Source organism: Pungitius pungitius, chromosome 9 (genome assembly GCF_949316345.1).
Source record: "Pungitius pungitius chromosome 9, fPunPun2.1, whole genome shotgun sequence".
In the NCBI taxonomy this organism is placed as follows: Eukaryota; Metazoa; Chordata; class Actinopteri; order Perciformes; family Gasterosteidae; genus Pungitius; species Pungitius pungitius.
The window spans coordinates 9,750,793-9,773,131 of NC_084908.1; the positions used below are offsets into that span (position 1 = coordinate 9,750,793).

The 22,339-nt window shown below is 46.3% G+C and overlaps 1 protein-coding gene across 2 annotated transcripts; it reads right to left on the reverse strand.

Moving 5' to 3' along the window:
• Positions 1–5,333: 5,333 nt before the first annotated feature.
• LOC119218423 (girdin-like) lies at positions 5,334–22,137 on the reverse strand. Of its 2 annotated transcripts, XM_037472837.2 has the most exons (28): positions 21,720–22,137; positions 21,549–21,640; positions 19,926–20,025; positions 18,396–18,465; positions 17,776–17,834; positions 17,611–17,694; positions 17,170–17,310; positions 16,757–16,932; positions 15,736–15,817; positions 14,853–15,011; positions 14,562–14,708; positions 14,274–14,418; positions 13,170–13,796; positions 12,882–13,087; positions 12,591–12,785; positions 11,940–12,070; positions 11,708–11,849; positions 11,439–11,612; positions 11,098–11,259; positions 10,677–10,954; positions 10,426–10,569; positions 10,157–10,343; positions 9,749–9,894; positions 9,473–9,565; positions 8,891–9,102; positions 8,309–8,386; positions 7,351–7,416; positions 5,334–7,071 (listed from the first exon to the last, which is right to left on the reverse strand). In XM_037472837.2, the coding sequence occupies exons 1-28, from the start codon at positions 21,780–21,782 to the stop codon at positions 5,981–5,983; spliced, it is 5,250 nt and encodes a 1,749-aa protein (XP_037328734.2). In that variant the 5' UTR covers positions 21,783–22,137; the 3' UTR covers positions 5,334–5,980. The 2 variants fall into 2 exon arrangements, with proteins under 2 accessions (XP_037328734.2, XP_037328735.2); XM_037472838.2 differs by lacking the exon at positions 8,309–8,386.
• Positions 22,138–22,339: the final 202 nt, after the last annotated feature.

Sequence of the window (22,339 nt, forward strand, 5' to 3'; positions counted from 1 at the left end):
CTCTGCAACCACTCTGTAACGGATGGTAGGTTAGTGGGCTCCCCTGACCACGGGAATAGCGGTGGCTGAAAGCCCAAGACGCATTGGAACGGGGTGATGCCCGTGGCGGGTTTGACCAGCGAATTCTGGGCGTATTCGGCCCAGAATAGATATCTGCTCCACTCCGTCTGTTGTCGCTGGCAGTATGAGCGGAGGAAACGGATAACGTCCTGGTTCAGACGCTCAGTCTGCCCATTGGATTGTGGGTGGTAACCGGAGGTGAGGCTGACGTTAACGTTGAGGCGTTGGAAGAAGGCGGACCATACTCTGGAGGTGAATTGGGGTCCCCGGTCTGACACTATGTCCTCCGGTAGTCCGTAGAAACGGAAGACCTGGTTGCAGAGCAGTTCCGCAGTGGCTAGTGCTGTGGGAAGTTTGGGTAGTGGGACGAGTCGGCAGGCCTTGGAGAATCGGTCCACGATGGTGAGGATGGTGGTATGTCCCTGCGATGCGGGTAGGTCGGTGATGAAGTCTATGGCAATGTGGGACCAGGGTCGTTGGGGTATGGGTAGTGGTGTTAGTAGGCCGGCTGGTAATTGTCTGGGGTTTTTGGAGGTGGCGCAGTTTGCGCAGTTCTGCACGTGTCGGGTGGTGTCAGGAGTCAGAGTGGGCCACCAGAAGCGGTTCTTGAGGAGCTGAATTGTGGCGGTGATACCGGGGTGTCCGGAGCTTGGGGTCGAGTGCACCTGATCGAGGAGTCGTGAACGTAGCGTCTCAGGGACAAAGAGGAGATTTGCGGGACATTCAGGGGGAGGTGCTTGACGAAGGTTCAGCTGCTCGATCTCCGTGATGATGTCCCATTGAACCGGCGCCACGAGCAAGCTTTCCGGGATAATGTTATCCCTTGCAGTGGGTGGAACTCCCTCGGTCTGGCGAGAGAGGGCGCCGGCCTTCGTATTCTTGGAGCCTGGTCGATAGGTTACCGTGAACTGGAATCTCGTGAAGAAGAGGGCCCATCTGGCTTGCCGGGGTTCCAAACGTTTAGCGGAGCGAAGGTATTCGAGATTCTTGTGATCGGTTAGAATGATGAATGGCTGGTTCGCTCCCTCCAACCAGTGCCGCCACTCCTCGAGTGCCAGTTTCATGGCCAGTAACTCACGATTGCCCACATCGTAGTTACGTTCGGCTGGGGTTAGTTTGCGAGAGAAGTAGGCGCATGGGAACATCCTGGCGGGTGTGCCTTGACGCTGGGAGAGAATGGCCCCTACTCCGGTGTTGGAGGCGTCGACCTCCACTATGAATTGGAGCTCGGGGTTGGGGTGTCGCAGGAGGGGTGCTGAGGTGAACCGTGACCGTAGCTCGTCGAAGGCGTGTTGTGCCTCCTGGGACCAGTTGATGCGGTGCGTGTGGCGCTTGGTCAGGGTGGTTAGGGGAGCAGCCACTGTGCTGAAGTTTCGGATGAATCTTCGATAGAAATTCGCGAACCCCAGGAATCGTTGCAGTTCCTTCACCGTGTGGGGCACTGGCCAGTTCGCCACTGCCGTAACCTTCCTCTCGTCCATGGCCACCCCCTCCTGACTGATTATATACCCCAAAAATGCAGTTCTGGTCTGGTGGAACTCGCATTTCTCTGCTTTGGCATAGAGCTGGTGTTGAATGAGTCTTTCCAGGACAAGTCGGACATGTTGGATGTGTTCCTCCATGGAGGTGGAGTAGACCAGTATGTCGTCGATGTAGACGATGACCCATTTCTCCAGCATGTCACGGAAGATGTCATTCATGAAGGACTGGAACACGGATGGGCTGTTCGCTAGGCCGAACGGCATGACCAGGTATTCGTAGTGCCCGCTAGTGGTGGAGAATGCCGTCTTCCACTCGTCACCCTCACGGATGCGAATCAGGTTGTATGCGTTGCGTAGGTCTAGTTTGGTGTAGTATCGGGCTTGACGGAGTTGTTCTAGGGCGGCTGGGACGAGAGGCAGAGGGTATCGATACTTGACAGTGATGTCATTAAGTCCACGATAATCGATGCAGGGGCGAAGGGATCCATCCTTTTTCTTAACGAAGAAAAACCCGGCCGCTGCCGGTGACGTTGATGGTCGAAGAAACCCCTTCGCTAATTCCTCCTCGATGTAGTTCCTCATCGCTTGTGACTCGGGTTGTGACAGAGGGAATATTCTCCCCTTGGGGGGAGAGGTGCCTGGCAGTAGGTCTATGGCACAGTCGATTGGACGATGTTCGGGGAGTTGAGCAGCCCTCCTCTTGCAGAAGGCCTCAACGAGGTCGGCGTATTCGGGTGGCAGATTCTGTTCTGTTGACCCGGGGTTGACGGGTTCTGGAGGGTGATGGGGTGCACGGGGTACCCTGGTTAGGCAGTGGTTGTGACATGAAGTGTCCCATTGTGTGATCTGATTCTCTCTCCAGGAGATGTGTGGGTTATGGGTGCGTAGCCAGGGCAGGCCCAAAATCACAGAGTGGTTGCGAGCCTGGATAACGTAGAACTTGATCCTCTCCGAATGTAGTGCACCGACGTGCATGTTGATCTCTTCGGTGAGGTGTTGTACTCTCCCCTCCCCTAGCGGTCGGCCGTCTAGCGCCTCCACTGTGAGGGAGGAACCACAAGAATTAAACCTCAACTGGTGGTTAGTGGCAAACTCACGTGACATGAAATTCCCCGCGGCCCCAGAGTCCAGTAGCGCTGTGGTTGGGATAACTTTGCCCCGAACCAGCAAACGAATGGGTAGAATGAAGCAGGAATTTAGTGTGCTAGATTTGGGAATCGCACTCACCGATTGGGGATCGTTAGGAGGACGTACTGGGCAGGCGGCCCGCAGGTGTCCGGTCTGTCCGCAGTAGAGACACAGATGTTTCTGCAAGCGGCGTTCACGTTCCTCCTGAGTGAGGCGAGTGACGCCTAGTTGCATGGGTTCAGGTGTGGCGGAGGTCTCCCGTGTGAGCCGGGGTGGATACCGGTTAGGACGCCGTGAACGAATCAAGTTGTCGATTTGAATGGCCAGGTTAATGTATTCGTCCAACCCTCTTCCCTCGTCCCGACAGGCCAGCTCCGATTGTAGTTCGGCAGATAAACCTTTGCGAAACAGGGTCTTCAATGTGTCCTCGACCCAGTTGGTTTGCGCAGCGAGTGTGCGGAAAGATAAGGAATACTCAGCTGCGGTTCTCCTCCCCTGGGTCAGTTCGAGCAGCTGCTCCCCGGCATCCCCGCATTCAGTGGGGTGTTCGAACACGTTGCGGAACTGTAGCAGGAAGTTGGTGAACGTGGGGAACGCGGATCCGTCGGGTCTCCAGACGGCGGTCGCCCACTCCAACGCCCTCCCGGTGAGTAGCGAGCTGATGAAAGCTATCCGACTCGAATCCGTTGGATACATCGAGGGTTGTTTGTCGACGAAGAGTGTGCATTGGTGAAGAAAGCCTCTACATTTTACAGCAGTGCCATCAAACTTTTCCGGAAGAGCCAGACGAGGATTAATAGAATGGTTTACGGTCGCTGGGGAGGCATTGGGAGGAGGATTCGGTGGCGTGGCGTCTGCTGATACCCGTAGCCCGTATAGTGCGTGCACTAGTTCCTCGGTGAGGGTGGTCAGACGCTGTAGCTGATGGTGGTGCTGGGCCAGCTGGGTGGCTTGAGCGGAGAGCTCCGAAGACAGGTGTACGAGGCCTGCTGGATCTGTGAGTGGCGAAGTCTTCTGTAAGGAGACGCCGGATTCGGAGGGATCCATTCGCAGGTTTTTATTAGAGCATCAGACAGGCAGAGGCAATGACAGCAGACAGGGCAACGTAGAGCAGACAGGATCGTAGTCAGCGGGCAGGCAGGGGTCGGGGCAGGCAGAGAGCAATCAGCAGTACGGTCCGGGGTCAATAAACAGGGATCAAGACAAGGAGAAAACGCTCAGAAATGACAGCCGGGGCAGAATCAAGACTTCGCAGTGAGTGTGTGGGTGTCAGTGGCTTTTGTGTGTATGTCAATGAGGTGCAGGTGTGTGTGTCAATGAGGTGCAGGTGTGTGTGTCATCAGTGGTGTTGTGGAATCAGTCCCAGGTGTGAAGCATGATGGGAGATGGAGTTCGAAACCAGTTAGTACTCGGGAGAGGGGTCCCTCTGATGGCGAGAGGGAGGCGGTGCGGGAGCGTCCTTCGTAACACTGCTCTTGTCCTTGGCAGTGGCTGCAGCGTACCACACGGTGATGGAGGAGCAGAGGATGGACTTGATGATGGCCGTGTATCTTCTATTAAAACCCCTTTGTCAGCCATGACTCCATCTTCAGGCAAGAGAAGGTGAGTAGGACTTGATCTTCGGGTTATCTCTTTTTCAATGAAGCGTGAATATGAATCTAATTGCCTGACGAGGAGCAATGCCTATTAAACCTTGAAAGGTGTTGGGGTGGTTTACTTCCAGATGGAAAATGGTCTCATAACTGGAAGGTGGGACAAAATAACGTCTCACAGCGGAGCAGTTCAGCTGTGATTCTGCTTGATTCAAGAACGTGAAGGACTCATTGATGAGAGGCAGCTTGTGGTGTTTCAAATGACATTCTCTGTGCCTTGGACCAGATGACTGGTCTTAAAGCAAACAGAATAATTGATTCCCAGATATTCATGAAGACTTCCTCTGATGGGAGCTTCTGTGAAACTGAAAGTATTTGTCTGAGGAAGACCTAAGAACAGTTTTGATCCACTTGTACTCTATTGGAGTATTTCCCTTCGCTCCTACTTTATACTCCTACATTATAACATCTCATAGGAATGTATTGTACTTTCCACTACACTAATACACACAGGCCCCCAGCAACATGGCTTTTCAAGTTAAAATCAACATCCAAATTGTTATATAATAAAACAACATTCAATTTAGAATGGATCATTGAGTCTAAATTAGAGGCACTTAACATCTGTCAGTCACTCGAGGCCCTGACATCAGCTCCAAGTCCGATACGGACAAACGTCAATGGAACAGCGCCCTTACATAGACAGCTTAGACCTTTTGTGGTTGAATAGGTGTCTTTCCTTTTACAAATAGAACTGCTAACATAGGGGCTCCCACCAAAAAGATAAGACTCAAAGTTGTGGAAGCTTAAATATGGGTTGGTTTGTTGTGGGAACAAAGCTTTATGGTGGCTTTTGCAGCTTGATCGTGGTATACTAGCTCAATTTCTCAATGGAATAGATGGCTAAAGTGTTTCTGGGGCAGGAAAAGGACCTGCTGTGAATGTTGAATATGTTTACAAAACAATATCATCATGCTCTTTATATTCGGAAAGTTCAGTAATAGTTTATGATTTCATTTTTCAGCCACTAGATACTGCTCATAAACAAAAGCTATTGAACTTAAAGCGCACAAAGTTTGAAACGTTTATTCATAATTTGTCTGCATAGAGGGTTTCTTTATCTAAGGTAAAATGGCATTCGGGTAGACATCCTAATTTACAAGATTTACAGTTTCACAGATATGAATGTCAAATTTACCCAATGCTCACATTCAAATCTTACAGACACAGCAATCAACATGTAATAATTTAGACAAATCTATCTGAGGGACAGGACATAAATATTAAAAGCAGAAATTATTCCAATTGTGGCAAACACAAATATTACATCACAGGATTTTCATTGTGGTAAAGTAAACGGGTTAAACAACAATATAATTTAAAATGGGCAAAAGAAGGACATCGATCCGTACTTTAAGTTGTATGAAACTGAATTGTCCAAAAAGACAACCAGAATGGAACCAAAATGGAAAGATAATACTGTGAACAATGACTCAGGTATATGAACATGCCTTGAGGGCAGGGAATGTTACAACATGTGTGGGAAAGAAAATCCAAAAGTAACTAAAAATACCCTTTAGGATTATGTTATAACCAGGCGTTTATACATTTTACATTAGAGTGACTATAATTGTGTGCTTCTGTGGACGTGATGAAAAGTGGAGTTGCAGATACCAGCTGTATTCAACTACACAATATTCAATAATGTGACAGCTGCTTTCATGCACTTGTGAGTGGCTTGTCATGCTCCTCCTGCCCCGGTGCATTTTGACTCTGCTCATTAACCACGCTGAGCAGCGTTTGTGGTTCGTTAGGAGGCGACTCCTGGCTCTCAATTGGACCATTTTGCACCAGGGATGGATTCGGACAGAGAGATATCTGGTTGTTTTCAAGGGTATCCAGACCATTCATGGTAGTGACCACAGATTCACTGAAAATGGTGTTTGAGAAGACAGATTTGAAAGTGAAAGAAGAGCCAAGAAGGGACTCCTGCACGGGAGATTTGGGGCTGTCTGTGGGAACAACTGTTGGGTCTCTCGGAGGCTTAACTGGAGGCATGGGCTCAGGCTCACTGTTATTTGTCTCAGGTTCAGGTTGACTCTGGGCTTCCTCTCGTTTACTGCTCTTATCTGACACCTGAATGGAGAGAGGGTTAGTCTTGACCATCACCCTGCAGTCACTGTTCACACTGCAGCGTCGGGACGATCCTTCTGCAGTGGAAATGACATCGCTGGCTCGGGGGAGACTTTTTGGCAACCTTGACCCCTTCTGTCGCCCCTCTTTCCCGAGAGGGGTGGAGAAGCAATTGAGGCAGCCAGACATTGAGGAAGATTTGCCCTGAACATACAGCACTGTGATAGGTGAACAAGCTAGGGCCCGGCTTGTTTCAGCTTTGTTAGAGGACGATTTTAAACTCATCCCATTGAGTCCTGGGTTTGTTTTGACTGCACCAGCTGAATCTGACGACCGACGAGTCAATTTCCCTCTTGACCCCCTTCGGATGCTCTTTGTGCCCCTTGTGAGCCAGAAGTCCTGAGAAATCACAGGATTTTTCTGTCTTGGTAAAGACTGGAGAACTGAATTTTGGCTGTTTGTGACAGGCATGATAGAAGCTTTCTCCTCCTCGTGCTGCTTCTGTCTGTGTTGAGGGGTGGAAGTATCGCTGGGAGGCTGGAAGGAGGAGGAGGAGGAGCAACGTGACGGGGGGTGCTGGACAGGGCTGCTGCCATTTGACCACGGCTCATTCTCCAGGCTCACGTTGAACTCACCACTGCTCTCACTCTGGGCTCGACTCTTGACGCCATTCAGCCCTGGAAAAATATGAGGACACTTTTTTAAAGAGCTAATATATATCTCTAAATGGTCACCTATATAATGAAAATGTCTCAGCAGTCTCAACATATTTGCAATGACCAACAGGGGGCAGCAGAGAAAAGTCTTTCTAAAACAGTTGTTGGCCTCTGTTGGGATACAGATTAATATGAAAACAAGGTCATGATTGCAATTTGATGGATTCGCTCTAATTCCCGAGCTGGTAATACATCTGTATGCTTGATGAATCCTCTCATCGTTTATCCACAGGCCTTTACCATGATTTTGCAGCTCGTCGTTGTCCTCAAATCCAGATGGCAGAGCAGCATCATTTGAATCCTTGTCTGTGGGGCATACAGTGAGAAATCAGTGAATGTTTATAGGCAAATGACACTTTTTCAGCACTTTTCTTTTCATGTAAAACAAAATGCACAAAAGAGCGCTAGCATCTAACTAATGACGGTGACATCATCATAACAGTGGCTCAGGATTGCCTCTACCTGTCACCCAAGGGTCAGAAACATCTGGAACCCTGTCGATGATGGTGACGTGGCCAGATGGTAGAGTGGTAGGAACATTAAGGTGGAGGATGGATGAGATGGATGGGGTAAGGGAGGAGGTCAATGCGTTCTTCCTGTCCTCCTCAACATCAGCCTCTGACCCTTCCAACCGCGCTGGGCCATCCAACGGCCAACCCTCCTCCTTGAATGCGGCCAAAGGGTACGCCAAGCTGCTCAGGGCTGCGTCGTTGGACCAAGGAGTGGAAGAAGTGGGATGGGGTGGAGGGAGAGGGATGGACAGGTGAACTGGTCAAGGAGGCAGGGGTGTGTTGCTTTCTCCATAGACCACACAACCATTGAAACGTGGTTCTATCCTGTTAGTAAAGCTAGGTCATGGTAGGACAGAGCTAATGCAGCACCAGTGTCCTCCTGCAATGCGCCATTTCTTTGACCTCTGATTAATGATCGCCACACTGCTAAAGTGACTGCTGCAAATGCTCAAACATGAGGATGACATGAATGGACATATTGCTCCATTTGACTACAGACGTTACACCTGTTTGGATGGATAATTGCTGACGGTAATGAATCATGCTAACTCCAAGGTTACTATGGTTTTATGTTATGTAATAGTGGAAATTATAAAGCATAGATAGACTTAGCATGATCAAATTAGCAGTTAAATAAAAGGCTACAGTAAAGATGAGGGCAAACACCGGGCCGCAGTCTTCCTTACACATGGAACGCCGGAAGAGGGACTTCACTTTGTCTCTGTCCTTCAGCCTGTTCCTCATACGGGGAAACATTTTGGTGGCTATTTAACGGCAAAGTGCAGCCACATGGGAGGTAGACAAAGGGATGGATGCAAGCAGACAGAGGGATACAAGATAAGTAGGCAAGGGGAAGGACAGAAGGCAGGAGTGAAGAAACACATTACGATCCAAGAAAGACATGGGAAGACATAGAGGCCTGTTCACACCCACATATGATTAATCACAGCATAACTGTATTATCCAAATATTTATTGCATTTCTATTTGAGTTTTGGGCTTTTCCTTGAAAAGTGATAAGGGGGATATTTTTGTCAAAATTCTCTGTTCTTAAAATAGAACTTTATGTGTAGGTGTGACTGTCCCGTGTCGCTCGTTCCTCTGGCTGTGGAGTTGATTCTACGTGAAGGATGTCTGTGCCCTGCCTCGGATGCTGATCTTACTTCCTGATCACGGCTGAAGCAGTAAAGAGGAAGACTGTGGAACCGAGACTGGTCCTGCCAAGTCAATGGGAGAGAATCTGGTGAATTCAAGAAGGTTCCTACTCACTGCTGTTGCGCTGGGGTGAGACGGCATCACCTGCTGAGGTGGGGGCCGAGCCTCCAGAGCCATCGGCACTGATGAAGGAGTTGTTGTCGTGGCACGAGAGGTGCGGCTCAGCAGCGCCTGAGTGTGTGGGCGTTGGTGGGCGGTCGGGTCCGTGCTCACGGCTATTCGATTTGATCAACTTCTTCAGTTTCAAAGTTATCCAGTTTCCACGTCTGCAGAAGGGCAGATTTACAAGAAGCTATCACTCAATCCCCAATTGAGCAAAGGTGAACTATGTTAGCATTTCAAGCTAAAGAAACAAAACAATTACCATATGGAAAAGCATGTCTGACTCAACGAAGATTCAATAAACTATGAAGCTCAATGTATTACTGACTGCAACATTTCTTGATTGATTAATAAACTATGTCTATGAACAGTTAGAAATGTGAACCGAAAATGACATAATTAAACGTGTGACGGTTAGTTAAATACCTCATAGTGATGAAAATGTAAAAAAAGAAAGGGGCTGAATGTGGAAACAGAAACTTCATTATAAAAATCATACGAAAATAATTGTTGTTACTATTTCAGGCAACTTACCGACGTGGAGGCGATGGCTCATAAAACTTGTACTGGTCCATTATCTTTTCCTCCAGCTTCTCCTTTTGTCTCCTCAAATCATTAAGCTTGTCACTGAATAGGAAGATGGTCAGATAGAAAGATTTATAGTTTATAGTTGTGGGCCAGCTGTTGATTAGTGTGTTACTTTGGTGTACTTGTACAGGGTAATGGGTACTGTAACGCACTGTGAATCAACACAAAAGACCTTTCTTAATACTAGATTATTTTGTCATGGTCGTGTCCCTTTTTGCTTACATATACTGTCGCTCTTCAACGTGAAACAGATCCTTGCTCTCCATGGTCTGCTCCAGCAGGGTTCGGTTCTGTAGCATCAGGGTCTCGATCTGGCCGAGCAGGTGGCGACTCTCTTCCTCCAGGTTGCCCTTCAACTGGCTCAGCAGCTAGACATCACCAAGACAGGCATCGATATGTGCAGCTATATATAACACACTGGTCTACAATTCTAAAAACAAAAATGTGCATGAGAATCAATTCAAACGTTTGGACACATTTTCTCATTCAATTCGATGAGAAAGTGTTCTCAAACGTATGACTGGTGCAGTATGCAGAGTTAAAGTGGTAATTACAAGGTATATTTATAGTATAGTATAAGGTGTAGTATAGTTTAAAAATGCACAAGCTCATTTGATTGCATGTCTGTACCTCACACTGGTTGGTGAGCTTCGTGGAGGTAATGTCCAGCTGCTGAAACTCCTTCTTGAGTTTGGAAAAGTCCGCCTCCAACCAGGTGCGCTCCAGCTTGGCCTCGTTTAGCTGGCTCTTGAGCTCTTTGTGATCGGCCGCCAGCGACTCGTTGTCGTTTGCAAGCTGACGGTACGTGTCGTTCAGCCTTAAAAAAAGATGTACGTGATATCATCTAGCTCCTTCTTTCCTCTGAGTATGCATTAGAGCATGTAATGTCGTCTCCTCACCGGTCCTTCTCATCACGGAGCCTGCAACACTCAGCAGCGGTGGTCCTTTGCTGTTCTTTCTCCAAAGCCATCCTCATTTGCTCCTCCTTCAGAACTTTCTCCAGATCTTCCAGCTTGGTCCGCTGCTGCAACAGGCTATTGTACCTACAGACATCCCCAATAAACACACACGAGCATGCATGGACACACGTACACGATGAATATGCAGGGATCTCCTACAACATGGCGTGATCATCGCGCTTTTCCCCTACCTGTCCTGCATCGTGCGATACTCCAGCTCCAGCGTACGATGGGCTTTTTTCAAACAGCCGTGCTTGCCCATTAGGGCCTCGTACTCCATGGCCTGCCGTTCATGTAGAGCTGCCAGCCGCTCGTGGTCTCTCAATAGCTGCTCCTGAACACTGCGCAGCTCCTCACGCTCCCGTGTGGCATTGTCCCGCTCGCTTTCTGTCCCTGACTGCTGCTGCTGCAGCTGGGCATTCTGGGCCATGAGGGAAGCACTCTGTGAGTTCAGTGTGGATTTTTCCACCTGGGAAAGAGAGCATTAAGAGTTTGTGTAATAATTCAGTGTGTATTGTCCGCATGCTTATCTATCACAGATGTGTGAACATACTTATGTGTGGACGTTACGGGGTACCACAGAGAATAGTGTCTGTCACACTGTTACTGCACCTGCAGGTTTGCGTTGAGTGTCTGCAGGGCTGTGTTGTTCTCCTGCAGTGTAGCGGCCTGCCTTTGCAGGGCGAGGACCTGAGCCTGCTGACTGTCGGACTGATTTTCCAGCTGCCTCAGCTGGGACTGCATCGCCTGGCGCTCTGCCTCAAGTGTGGCATTCTGGAGAGGAGAATATTATTGCAAAATGTGCAAACTAGGAGGTAGTGTTAACTCTGTCTCCTCGGCCCATTGTTTGGTCCAGTCATAGCGTGAAATAAAGTCGAAAGCAAGTGTGGTTTAACATCTAGTAGTGCTATTATTATTATACATTGTTCAATGTATGTAAGCCAACCACTTACGTTCCTCTCCACTTCGATGAGACGGTCTTTGAGCTTCAGCAGTTCCTTGGTGGCCTCCTGGCTTTCACGCAGCCATTGGCCCATTGCCCTGCCAGTCTCTCGGGGCGGGGTGCAGCTCGACGCCGTCCACTCTTCCTCCAGCCTCTGCTGCAAGGCCTCATAGCTCAGCTTCACCTGTGGTACAATTTCAAATGGATCTATAGCAAAGCACAATTGATTTTTTATTAAATGGGACACTAGCAGGCCTGACTTTTAAAGATATGACTAACAGTCTTGAGCTCTTGGCGCAGCTGCTGGCTCAGGGTGGAGGATTCCAGCAGACGCGCCTCTAACGCTGCCATCTTGTCATCTTTAATCCGAAGAGATTTTTTCAGAGCCGACTCTAACTCTGACTCCAGCATCTTGAACCTGCTGCAAAGAGGAAACAAGAAATTTAGTATCTGTGGCATTATAACCCTCCTCGTACTCACCATAAGGTTACGGGACGGGAACTCCAAGCACCTGTTGTCTGGGGCCTCCTGTTCAGCCTGCTGCGCACTTTCCTGGTTGAGGACCCTCATTTCAAACTCATGGGCCAGCGTCTCCAGATCATTGTCGCTCTGTTGGGTCTTCAGTTTCTCGCTAACCAGCTCCTATAGACAGGCAGCATATTCATATTCATCATAGAGACATTTATTGACACTTTTTACACATCAAGTACTAATCTTAAGAAGGTTTTAACCAAAATTACAGTAAGTGGCAATGATCATTTGTGGTAAAAATGTGCCTTTAAGGTTAAGATCTCATTTTAAATCCACATAACCACATTTAAAAATAATTATTTCTTTGCTATTCTATGTTAATCTGCAAAAAGTAATTCAACCATTAGACCTATGCACTTGGTACAGCCTTCATATTAGGACATAACATCACAATAGAATAATGCTTTCCAAACATATGTCTTAATTAGAAACACTATTTTAACTTGCTTTAATCACAATTTTTGACATATTTATTTCTGAATAGACTCATTTATGAATCATAGTGCACATAAAATCCAGCCCAAAGTAAAATCTGCGAAACACTGCTGGCGTAATAATAAACTGTTGATTATCAGTGAAATCAATGTATTCAGTCAGCATAAACTAGACGGCACCACTCGCCCCGCCTCACCTCCCGCAGGGTGGCCAGGGTCCTCTGGTCGATAGCGGCTTGCTTGGTCAATTCTCTGTTGTCTCTCTCCAGGCCTTTGACCCTCTCAGCAGTCTCCCTTAACCCCTCCACCTCCTTGACTAGAAAACGCATCTCCCTTTCCAGGCCGGCCATGCACACATTGCTGCTGTCTAAATTGGCTTCCTGGATCTCCGCCTAAAAAGTAACAACAAGAGATCGATCGGCCTTTCAAACATGATCCTACCTTGGGTAAGCAACTGACACCTTTACCTCTGCGACAAGCCAACTAACCTGCTGGCGCAGACGCCGATTCTCTTTCTCTAGATGCCTCTTTTCCCGCTCAAGGGCTGTGGTTTCTTGCTCCAGGCTTTGCTTATCTGTTTCCAGTTGCTCCAGGCGCCGGGCGGAGATCCGAATCTCTTCTAAATTGGCCTGCAGAATCTGGTTCTCTGCCTCCAGCTCCTGAACCTCTGCCTCCAGCCGCTGAACTTTCCTCTCTATAGAGATAGAGGGTGGGTTTTACGCTTGCATTACTGAATCTTTTACTTTGATTTGCGATGTTCGATCAACAAAACCTACCAGCGTTATCGAGGGAAGTCTGTAGATGCTGGTTAACTGTGTCCAAGGCCCTGCACTTGGCCTCCAGTCGTGTGTGCTTTCTGGCATAGGAGGAATGTGTTGGCAGACCTTTGAAGATGCTGTCATGGCAGGGACTGCAGTCCTTTGAGCCAGGGGAGTGATCACGTGATCCAACAAGACAACGGCGCCTATTGTGATTGTTTTCTAAGACCTCCAGATCAGACATGCCTTCTTTTGAATGGTCTAATTGATCCACATCTTCTAGCTGTCCTTTCTCCTGAACAAGAAGGTCTGGATTTTCTGTAAGGAGGATTTCACTCTGGACTTGCTCCAGATCTTCTGCATGGAATAGCACCTGCTGTCCCCCCGCGCCGTGTGGGAATGCATGAGTGCGGTATTCTATTTGAAGCCCTGTGGGTTCGTCGGTGTTACTGTTGTGGATGCTACAGGTCTCCTGGCAGCCATGATCCTGCTCAAGGCGGTGGCCATGTTTGGGCTGCGTGTTGCTGTTAATTGAGGCAGCTGACAGTTCCTCTATGGTCCTCAAGAGACTTTGGTTCTCCTTTTCCAGCTTCAGCATGCGACTGCAGGTCCTCTCACTCACCTCATCGCTCAGAGTCTGGTGGCCTTTGCACAAACACATGGTGGCAATTAACTGACGGGGGTAAAGACGTGAGACAGACGTGTTGAGATGAAAGGCTAGTTGAAAACCAGTGCCATTAGACAGGCTTTTTACATCGTCATCATATCTGTGCAGAGTTAACTTACTCTATATCAATGGGATCCGTGGTAGTGTTAACCCGTATATTAACATTAATGTTGATTGGTGAAACATCTCCTGATCGTTGGAAATCTAGCTAAAGAGCTTTCCCTCTCATATTTCCCATACATCCGAACTGCATGCATAAACATAAACCATTATTTCTGACCCAGAGAAAACATCTTAATTGAGTCAAATAATAATTTTTAACAAATAAAAAACTACGCCTGATGAATGCAGAGATTTCACATATGTTCTTCCTCAATTAACCTTCTCCACTCTTCCAATTAAAAACATCTGTTGATTTTCCCATTACGTCATCTCACTGGATCAGCAGCTCTTACCCTGAGCGCTTTCAGTGGTCTTGGTAAGCTGGTCTAACTCCCAGCCCAGGTGCTGGGACTCCTCCATGCTCCTCCTTTGAGCCAAACACAAAGCGAGGTTCTCCTCCTGCAGCTCCTCAGTGCGCCTCCGATCCGCCTCCCTTTCCTGAAGAGCGGGATAAAGCAGAGCAGCAGAGAAATGAGAACATACTCTGTGTAGCTGCAAAACACACACTGGACAATCATTACATATATTTTTTATATCTTGTATAATGATGCCACTGATCTCCTCGTGTGCGGATGTCTGACCTGCTCCATGTCATGGACCCTGGCCTTCAACAGCAGACTGTGCTTCTCCAGATGGTGTATTTTATCGGAGCGTGCTCTCAAGCCTGCCAACTGGTCCTCCAGCACTTCCTTGGTCTCCTGTAGCACTCTGTTATCCTCCTTTAACTCCTGACGTACACATGATGAGTCCCCCGCCACCGAAAAAAAAAATTAACATTTGATTTTCGCTTGATTCAGTGATTCCCTGAACATGAATAATCAAAAGTCATCTCACAAAATGAATTAGTAAAGCATTTATAAGACAACATCCACCTCTACTTTGGCTTTGTAGACCTCCATCTTGTGCAGTTGCTCTCTGTAGCGTCCGACTTCGCTCTCCAGCTTGTCTGCCTTCACGGCTCTCTCTCTGAGGGCGTCCAGCTCGTCCCGGTAGGTGCGCGCTGCGCGTGCGTCTACGAGCAGTTGGGAGTTCTGGTGAAGGTTAAGACGGATGCATGGTTCAAAGCAAAGAATTATGGAGCTCTGCATCGTTCTTTCTTGTCTAGTTATGTAAGTCTTCAGGTGTCTCTAAACATAAGTCATCGTCGCCTTGTAACTATTATTTATCATCAAAGCTGGATTCATCTTTGAACAAGGTGAAAATAGTATTTTTGCTCGAAATGGCCAAACAGACAAAGCTGTTTTGTAATTGAACCTGTCGGTAACATTGAACATTCAGATTAAATTATACTGTATGTGAAAAGACAAATGTATTGTTTTGAAAATGAATTGAAATAGTGTGTGAAATAATGTAAGAGTGGCATTTTTAGAGAAAAGCTTTTGAGTGATAGTAAACTAAATTTGTGTGACCTTTCAGCAACTAAAATTAAACTAAAACATTTAAAACTATGAAAGATAAAACTGACAAAAACAAGACGTTTCTATCTAAAGACTAATATTAGAATTGCTGCCAAAACCACCCTGTTGGCCATGCCAACTTGTGTAACCACAAGGCTAAAGCAGGGAATACAAATCTATATAATCTTTGGGTGTATCTCTGAGTTCAGAGGTTTAAATTTGCCGTCATTAAGCACTGCTCTGCAGCAAAGTATGGAGTGCAATAATCTGTATAATCTGCTGAGCAGAACCGAAGGTTACTCTGTGTCATCATCGGAAGGAGCTGCAAATGTATTCTTTTCCTTTTCTCATTACTAACCTCCTGCTGGATCCTCTTTAGCTCTACCTCCATGTTCTCCAGCTCATGTCTGCAGTCCAGCATCTGCTCGCTCTTCTCCTCCCTGGTGGGGTCAGAAAGATACGCAGGCTGCCTGGTTAGAGTGAACTACTTTCCTGCCATCAAATACTGTAAATGACCATATACAAATACCCCTATGGCATTTTGTGTTTCACATATTCATGTGACTTGATTCCAAAGTAAAGCTTCCAACATAAAGCTTCTTAAGCCCCATTTTATTTGATTTCTCACATGTTGTGAACATACTGACGCAGGTTTAGATAAGTATCATACACATGAGAGAACTGTATGAGGCCATGGCCATACATGATGCTTTAAGGGACATTGTGTTTGCTCAGAGCCAGCAGTATGTCAAATCTCAGCATCCCAACAAGAAGGGACAATGCAGCCGAGGAAATGGGATGGAGAGCAATGATGGAGCTGAGATCTTGATGGGATCAGGATTAGTGTGTGTGTGTGTGTGTGTGTGTGTGTGTGTGTGTGTGTGTGTGTTTGTGTACATGCAGTGTTGGCTGAAATGCTGAGCCAATGTGGGTCAGTGGTGGCGCACGGCCTTAGAATCTGCCAAGCAGGCAGTAATGTGGGCCAAACTCCCAGGGGCATCTCTTATCCTGTAGTATCTTTCTCACTGCCTTTTATTCACTCACTATTGTAAGTTTCCAAGAGGACAGGCTAACTCTTTACCAACGTACATCCCGAAGTGAAACTCCTGCTGTACCAGCAGACAGCGTCATATTCAACAATCGCTTTATAGAATTGAACGACTTCAACCAGTTTCTATTTTGGATCCCGCTTGCATTGTTTCACGTCTCAGAACCACTGTTTTCCTGATGATTTCGTAGGAAAGGAAGGACATTTTTAAATTATCCTGATTGTTTAAATGGTATATTAAACATTTAGACCCCACATTCTCTTTTTAGCTTTCTTGTTAAACTAGAATGCACTTTTTATTTCAGTGAATAAGGAGCTGTCTGGTACTCACAGTTCTTGTCTAAGTCGTCTGAGCTTGGCCTTAGAGTCAGCCAGCTCCACAGCCAGGTGTTGTTGAGTACCTGCCTGCTGCTGCATGCTGGGGGAGTAGCTGCCAGACTGCGGGCTGGAGGGGCTATTAAGCAGACTAACCACACCTTCCTTTTCCTGCATTAGCTCCGCTATAGTCTGCAAAAGGACCCGTTTAGGACCAGATTAGTATTTAATTCAGCAACCAATGTACATCTTAAAATCTGTGCACTCACAGTAGAAACGGTTTCACTATCCACATTTCAATTTCCATGTCTTATTATAATGAGCGCTTTATATTAACAATATGCTAAAATGTGTATATATTTAGATTCCTACACACGTAGCAAATATGTAACTATTGATTAAACATTTAGAAAAAATGGTTAATTTTACCTCCAGATGGGTGTCCCTCTGGTCCAGCACATGTCGCAGGTGCGTGGCCAGGTTCCTCGCTGCGGCCTCAAACTCAGCTGGAGGAACCTCGCTGGACTCCAACCACTGCAGATCCAGCACGTTCTCCTGACTGTGGGTAACCTGGTAAACACGGACATGGACAGTCAGGGAAGCAGGAGGAGAAAAGATACGATCAGAACGAATACTATTTGGCACGAGGATCCTCCCTATGCAGTAAGAAAATTATAGCAACAGTTTTGACTTTCACTTCTGAATCAATGATTACAACTTCCAAGAATTTCTCTACGTCTACGAATTCTACGGTATCCACAAAATGATGTTTTGTACCAGACAGACGCACAACTACACAGAAAGCTGATTTGCTGAACAACACAGATGTGGCACGCAAAAGCCAATCTCGCATACACGTACTGTACATACTTCCTGAATGTGTGCAGCTATGGCAGCTTTTGTTTCAAAGTCAAGTGTCTGGATCCTCTCAATGTATTCCTCTTTTTCCTCACACTGAAAAAAAAGCAAACAGTTTAGATCTCCACATGTTATGTAGTCTGTCGTTTTCCAGATTTCTGATCAGATAGCGTTTACCTGAACTGCACATCCCAACAGAAGTAGCAAAAGCTTATTCATTTCCTCCGGACTTTGTTCTGTTAAGAGGAAAAAAAGGCTTAGTATTTGAAATGATGATATCATATTGAAGTACCGAGGTCTGCTGACTTGGATTTAAATAGAATAAACTTCTTGCTGGTGAATTTGGGTCACCACTTGCGGAAGCTTTACCATCACAAAGCAGTGTGGTTATCAGACTCATAAAAGGCAATTTATTATAAAAGTGATCAAAAAACTGTGATCTCAAGCCCTTTTTTTGCCGAAGTGATCTCGATTGTTTGCCAATTAGAAACAAAGATTGTCATACCTTTCATATGGTTATCATTTTCTTAATGCATTTAACAACTACATTATTCTAGTCAACCTTAGTTGAATAAGATGAGCTGCTTTTTTTTTCTTCAAATGATAGATACATCATTTTGCCAAATAAACTCTTAATTTTGCAATGATGTTCAATCTACATTACACTTTTCTTCATTTATTTTAGGTCTATTATTTGAAATCAATGCAGTGCTCATTGAGTTGCAGCCAGGAGACTGATCAGGCTTCAAAACGCATACTGACATGGCTGCCTCAAGATGAGGAACAAAAGAGCATACCACAGTAAGGAGTCCTGCCAAGCAGCAACACGTTGGGCAAAGGAATCATGATTAATTGTCTCAGGTTATCCTGAAAAAAGAGAGAGAAACAGCGAGGGATGAGGGCGGAGTGAGAAGGGAAGATGAGTAAATTTCAGGCCAAACTAAAACGGGGACTGAATGCAACACATCTTGCGGTGGAGCCAAAGTGCTTGAATGGACCGGGACGTGTGTGTGTGTACAGCACATAGCAGCTGCCTAAATACACGCATAGAAACACAGCCAACAAATGGAGGAGCCCTCTGAATCGGTCGATGACAGCGCCAGTTCCCCGGGTGCAGTGTTCGGTAGAGCCTCGCGTCAGCCTAATAAGTGAAGCCAGGCTTATGCTGTTATTGATTCCCACACGCAAGGGGGGGCAAAGTTTACTAGAACAATTTAGCCTTGGATGTAAGTGACTTTTTATGAGTTGGCCCTAGATCTCCCATCAGGATGGCACGGCCATCTGTGACTATGGATCACATTGCTTGACCCATCATGAACATCAATCTCAGCTGTACTTTCTACTTAGGGCAAATTCCAAAATGTTTGTGTGCGGAAAAATTAAAATAGGAGGGTATAAAGATATTATGCCATTGTGATTGTTCAAGTATTAGCATTGCTGACATGAGGATGTAGGTGTACTGTACAAGTATAATTGTGCTAAAGCCCCACAGAGCAGCTAGCATGTTGAGTCCAATCCTTCAACTGACCTCACAACGTAAAAGGATCCAAAATCAGGGATCGGAAACTTGCATTACAGCATATAATAGATTCAAGAGCTGCCTATAGACTGCAGTTTTACTTGAAATAGTTATTTTAATAGGAGCATTAATAAAAAGCTGCACTCTGTTCCAGGTTTAAATTAATACTGATGTTTTTGTCCTTCTTTGGCTCAGATCAGCACAACTAGAAATGACCAAAACTTAAGTATAGAGTCCATATAATCATAATGATTTCAAATACGCTGTTAATCTATTGTATATAATAACCAAGTTTTTTTTCTAGGTTTGTTCTTTTGCAGGGCTAATCTGAGGCACTTGCTCGTACCATCCTCCGTCAAATGACTTTCTTCTGCTCTAAACAGCTCTTATCAGAATAAAGCTTATCTTGAATTGTACTTAATTATTCCGACACAGACAGCAAATCCGAGATTCAACATCAGTGGCGTTTGCACGTGAATATCATGACTTCATGTGTCACTCTAAAGCTCTGTCTGTGGCTCTGACTGGGCTTTCGGCCACGCTCTTACCTCGCTGCACTGCTGATTACACAGATGTGCACATGGCGGATATTTAGGGCATGCATCTTAAGAGGAACTAGATGATCTGCCGTGACACGAGTGCTACCAACTATCTAGTGTGCGCGTGCGTGAAATTTAAGCGAGTTGAAAGATCCAATGTTCAGATCCAATAATCCCATGTAGAGAAAAAGGGAAAACATGGTGGCCGGTTTGTAGACATTATATAAGATGCAGATGAGAAACAACGAGAGGAAACAATCTGAACTCACCTGATAATATGTTTTGATTTGCTGGATGAGATAGTTGAGGTTCTGGATCCTCTGACTCGGATCCCTGATCACTTTCTTTGCAGGTGTAGCCGAGGGATTTCTGAAAGCAGGACACGACATAAAGAAAGTTTACTTGACATTTCTGCTGTTCACGAACAAACAAACTTAAACAATTAAAGCGTTGTGAGTGGAACTGAGTGAGAAGCGTCAAGCTGGTGACAGTTTTGGCTCAGGGATCGACATGAAAACATGTATAAGGTCTCTATTCATCCCTAACATTAGCCTCTTGACGTCATTCCTTTCAGCCAACAAAGCACGCTGCCTGAGCCAAGTGGGGTGGCATTAAACTGTTCACCCAAAGGGAACTCTTTAACTGGATTCTCGACCTGTTGGCTGGGGACTGTCATACATTATAGCTGAAATGCAACTTTGTGCAGTGCATGGGGGCAGACCTCACCATGTTACTCAGGAAAGGGAACCAAACCTGTTTTGTGGAGACTTTTAAAATAGCTAGAGACTAAAGTGAGCATTTGCACACAACTAAATATAGATAGACAGACAGAGAGAACTAATGGATGAAAGAGAGACAAAGATGCTTGCTGCAGAACATCACATGGTTTAATATGCTTTTCTCCATCTCTGTGCTGTTTTTTGGTGACTCCTCCCTTCCCGTCCCTTCCCATCTGTGTCCCAGAGCCACTAAACAGCAGCAACAAGGCCATAATCCCACAGGGTCTCCCAATCCGGGAGATTATCCCGCCTCTTAACCCTCCCCTCGGCACAGCATTGTTTTGCACTTAGAGCTGGTTATTGTGCCGCTGGGGGATAAATGGGATGAATGCATGCTGTAGACTTGTGGTGGCTAGACACCATTATCCACAAGTGCATTGGGTGATCAGGTCTTTTTTTTTTTTTACTTTGCTTCGCAACTCTTCATCTTCATTCTACCATGGATCTCTTAATCTGAAAATAAAGACTAAGCCAAGTTCTCCCCACCTGTCATCTTACAGCAGTTTGTGTCTCATTGTAGACTGACAGACGACCATCAGTTCAGGTTTGTTATTAAGGGGGAAGTTAATTCCCTCAGAACATTAGGCACCAAAATCATAATCTCTTAAGAAGCGTCTTGACAGTATTATGCATTTCCTCATGTCTTTACAAATCTGGTCTGCTTCAGGTGAAGTCTCTCAGTGTCTGTCTCTTTCGTGCTAATTGTTTGAGAAACCTTGCCTTTAAGTAATGGAGAAGTTGAATTTGAAGACTTCTGCTCTACTACAAAGATATTCCTTATCACTGCAGTGACAAAGCCAGTACTGTTGCTCGCTGGATAAGTGTGTTAATAGATGCTGGATACTGTATCAATGGCTCCTATAGATGGCACCAAGAGAGACATTACCTAATTCTTTAGGAGGAAAAAAGACTCAGGAAAGCTTAATAAGGAGGATTTCTAGTTTTTGAACAATCTACTTAATCTTCACCTGGCATCAATTATTATTTAAGTACATGACAGTCCAGCTTTAAATGCGGCCTACTAATCTGAATAACCATTTGGGTACTACTATAATAAATGTGACAAATGAAAGATAAGCTTCAAAAACAGAGATGTGGCATGAAGTGACTTACATTTGTGTCATGACATCATTCAAAAAGACTCCATCCAGTAGTACAGAGAAGTCAAAGTGCATGTCCCCATCTAGTGGCACAAATGTCCTCACCTGAATACACAAAAGAATTCCCAGGATAAGTTAGTTTCATGATGTCTGACAGCCAATCACAGCCTTCTGCAACACTCACCCAGGTGACAAGTGGGCTCAGCATGAATTCGTCCAGACAGGGCAGAAAAACTCCACTTTCCATCGCTACCAAGGGTTGCGGGTTTAAACCTTAAACAGAAAGTCCCAAAATATGTAAATCAGGGGAAACACTGGTGGCAGCGCAGCACATACATTTCGACACGGTCTCGCTCGAGTGCATCCTCCAGATGGTCCCGTACATCCTATCTAAACTAGTTGACAATCCCCTCTCGGCATTGCGGTCTCGGTGCGTGGCGCCCTACACGCAGCGCACCCCCCGCACCCCCCGGTCTCAATGTCGCCAAACACCCAAACATCCCATTCGTCCTATCCTGTCCGCATCTTGTCCACGGCTAACGTTGCATCCTCCTTGGTCCCTCTGCTGCAAAGGCATCCGCACCCCCCCTCCCTCTCCTGACCCCTCCCTCCTCCTCCTCCTCCTCCTCCTACCAGCGTCACACAGGAAGAGTTGGCACCGGTTACAACAGTTATTGAGTCACGTGCGGCCATCTCTCTCTCTCTTTAAACGCGTACTTTAGACTCGACACTGGGTCCCGCGCCGTGAGGCCACTGCAGCAGCGATGCTAAAGTATTTTAATGCCTTCAATCTGTCACCATAAC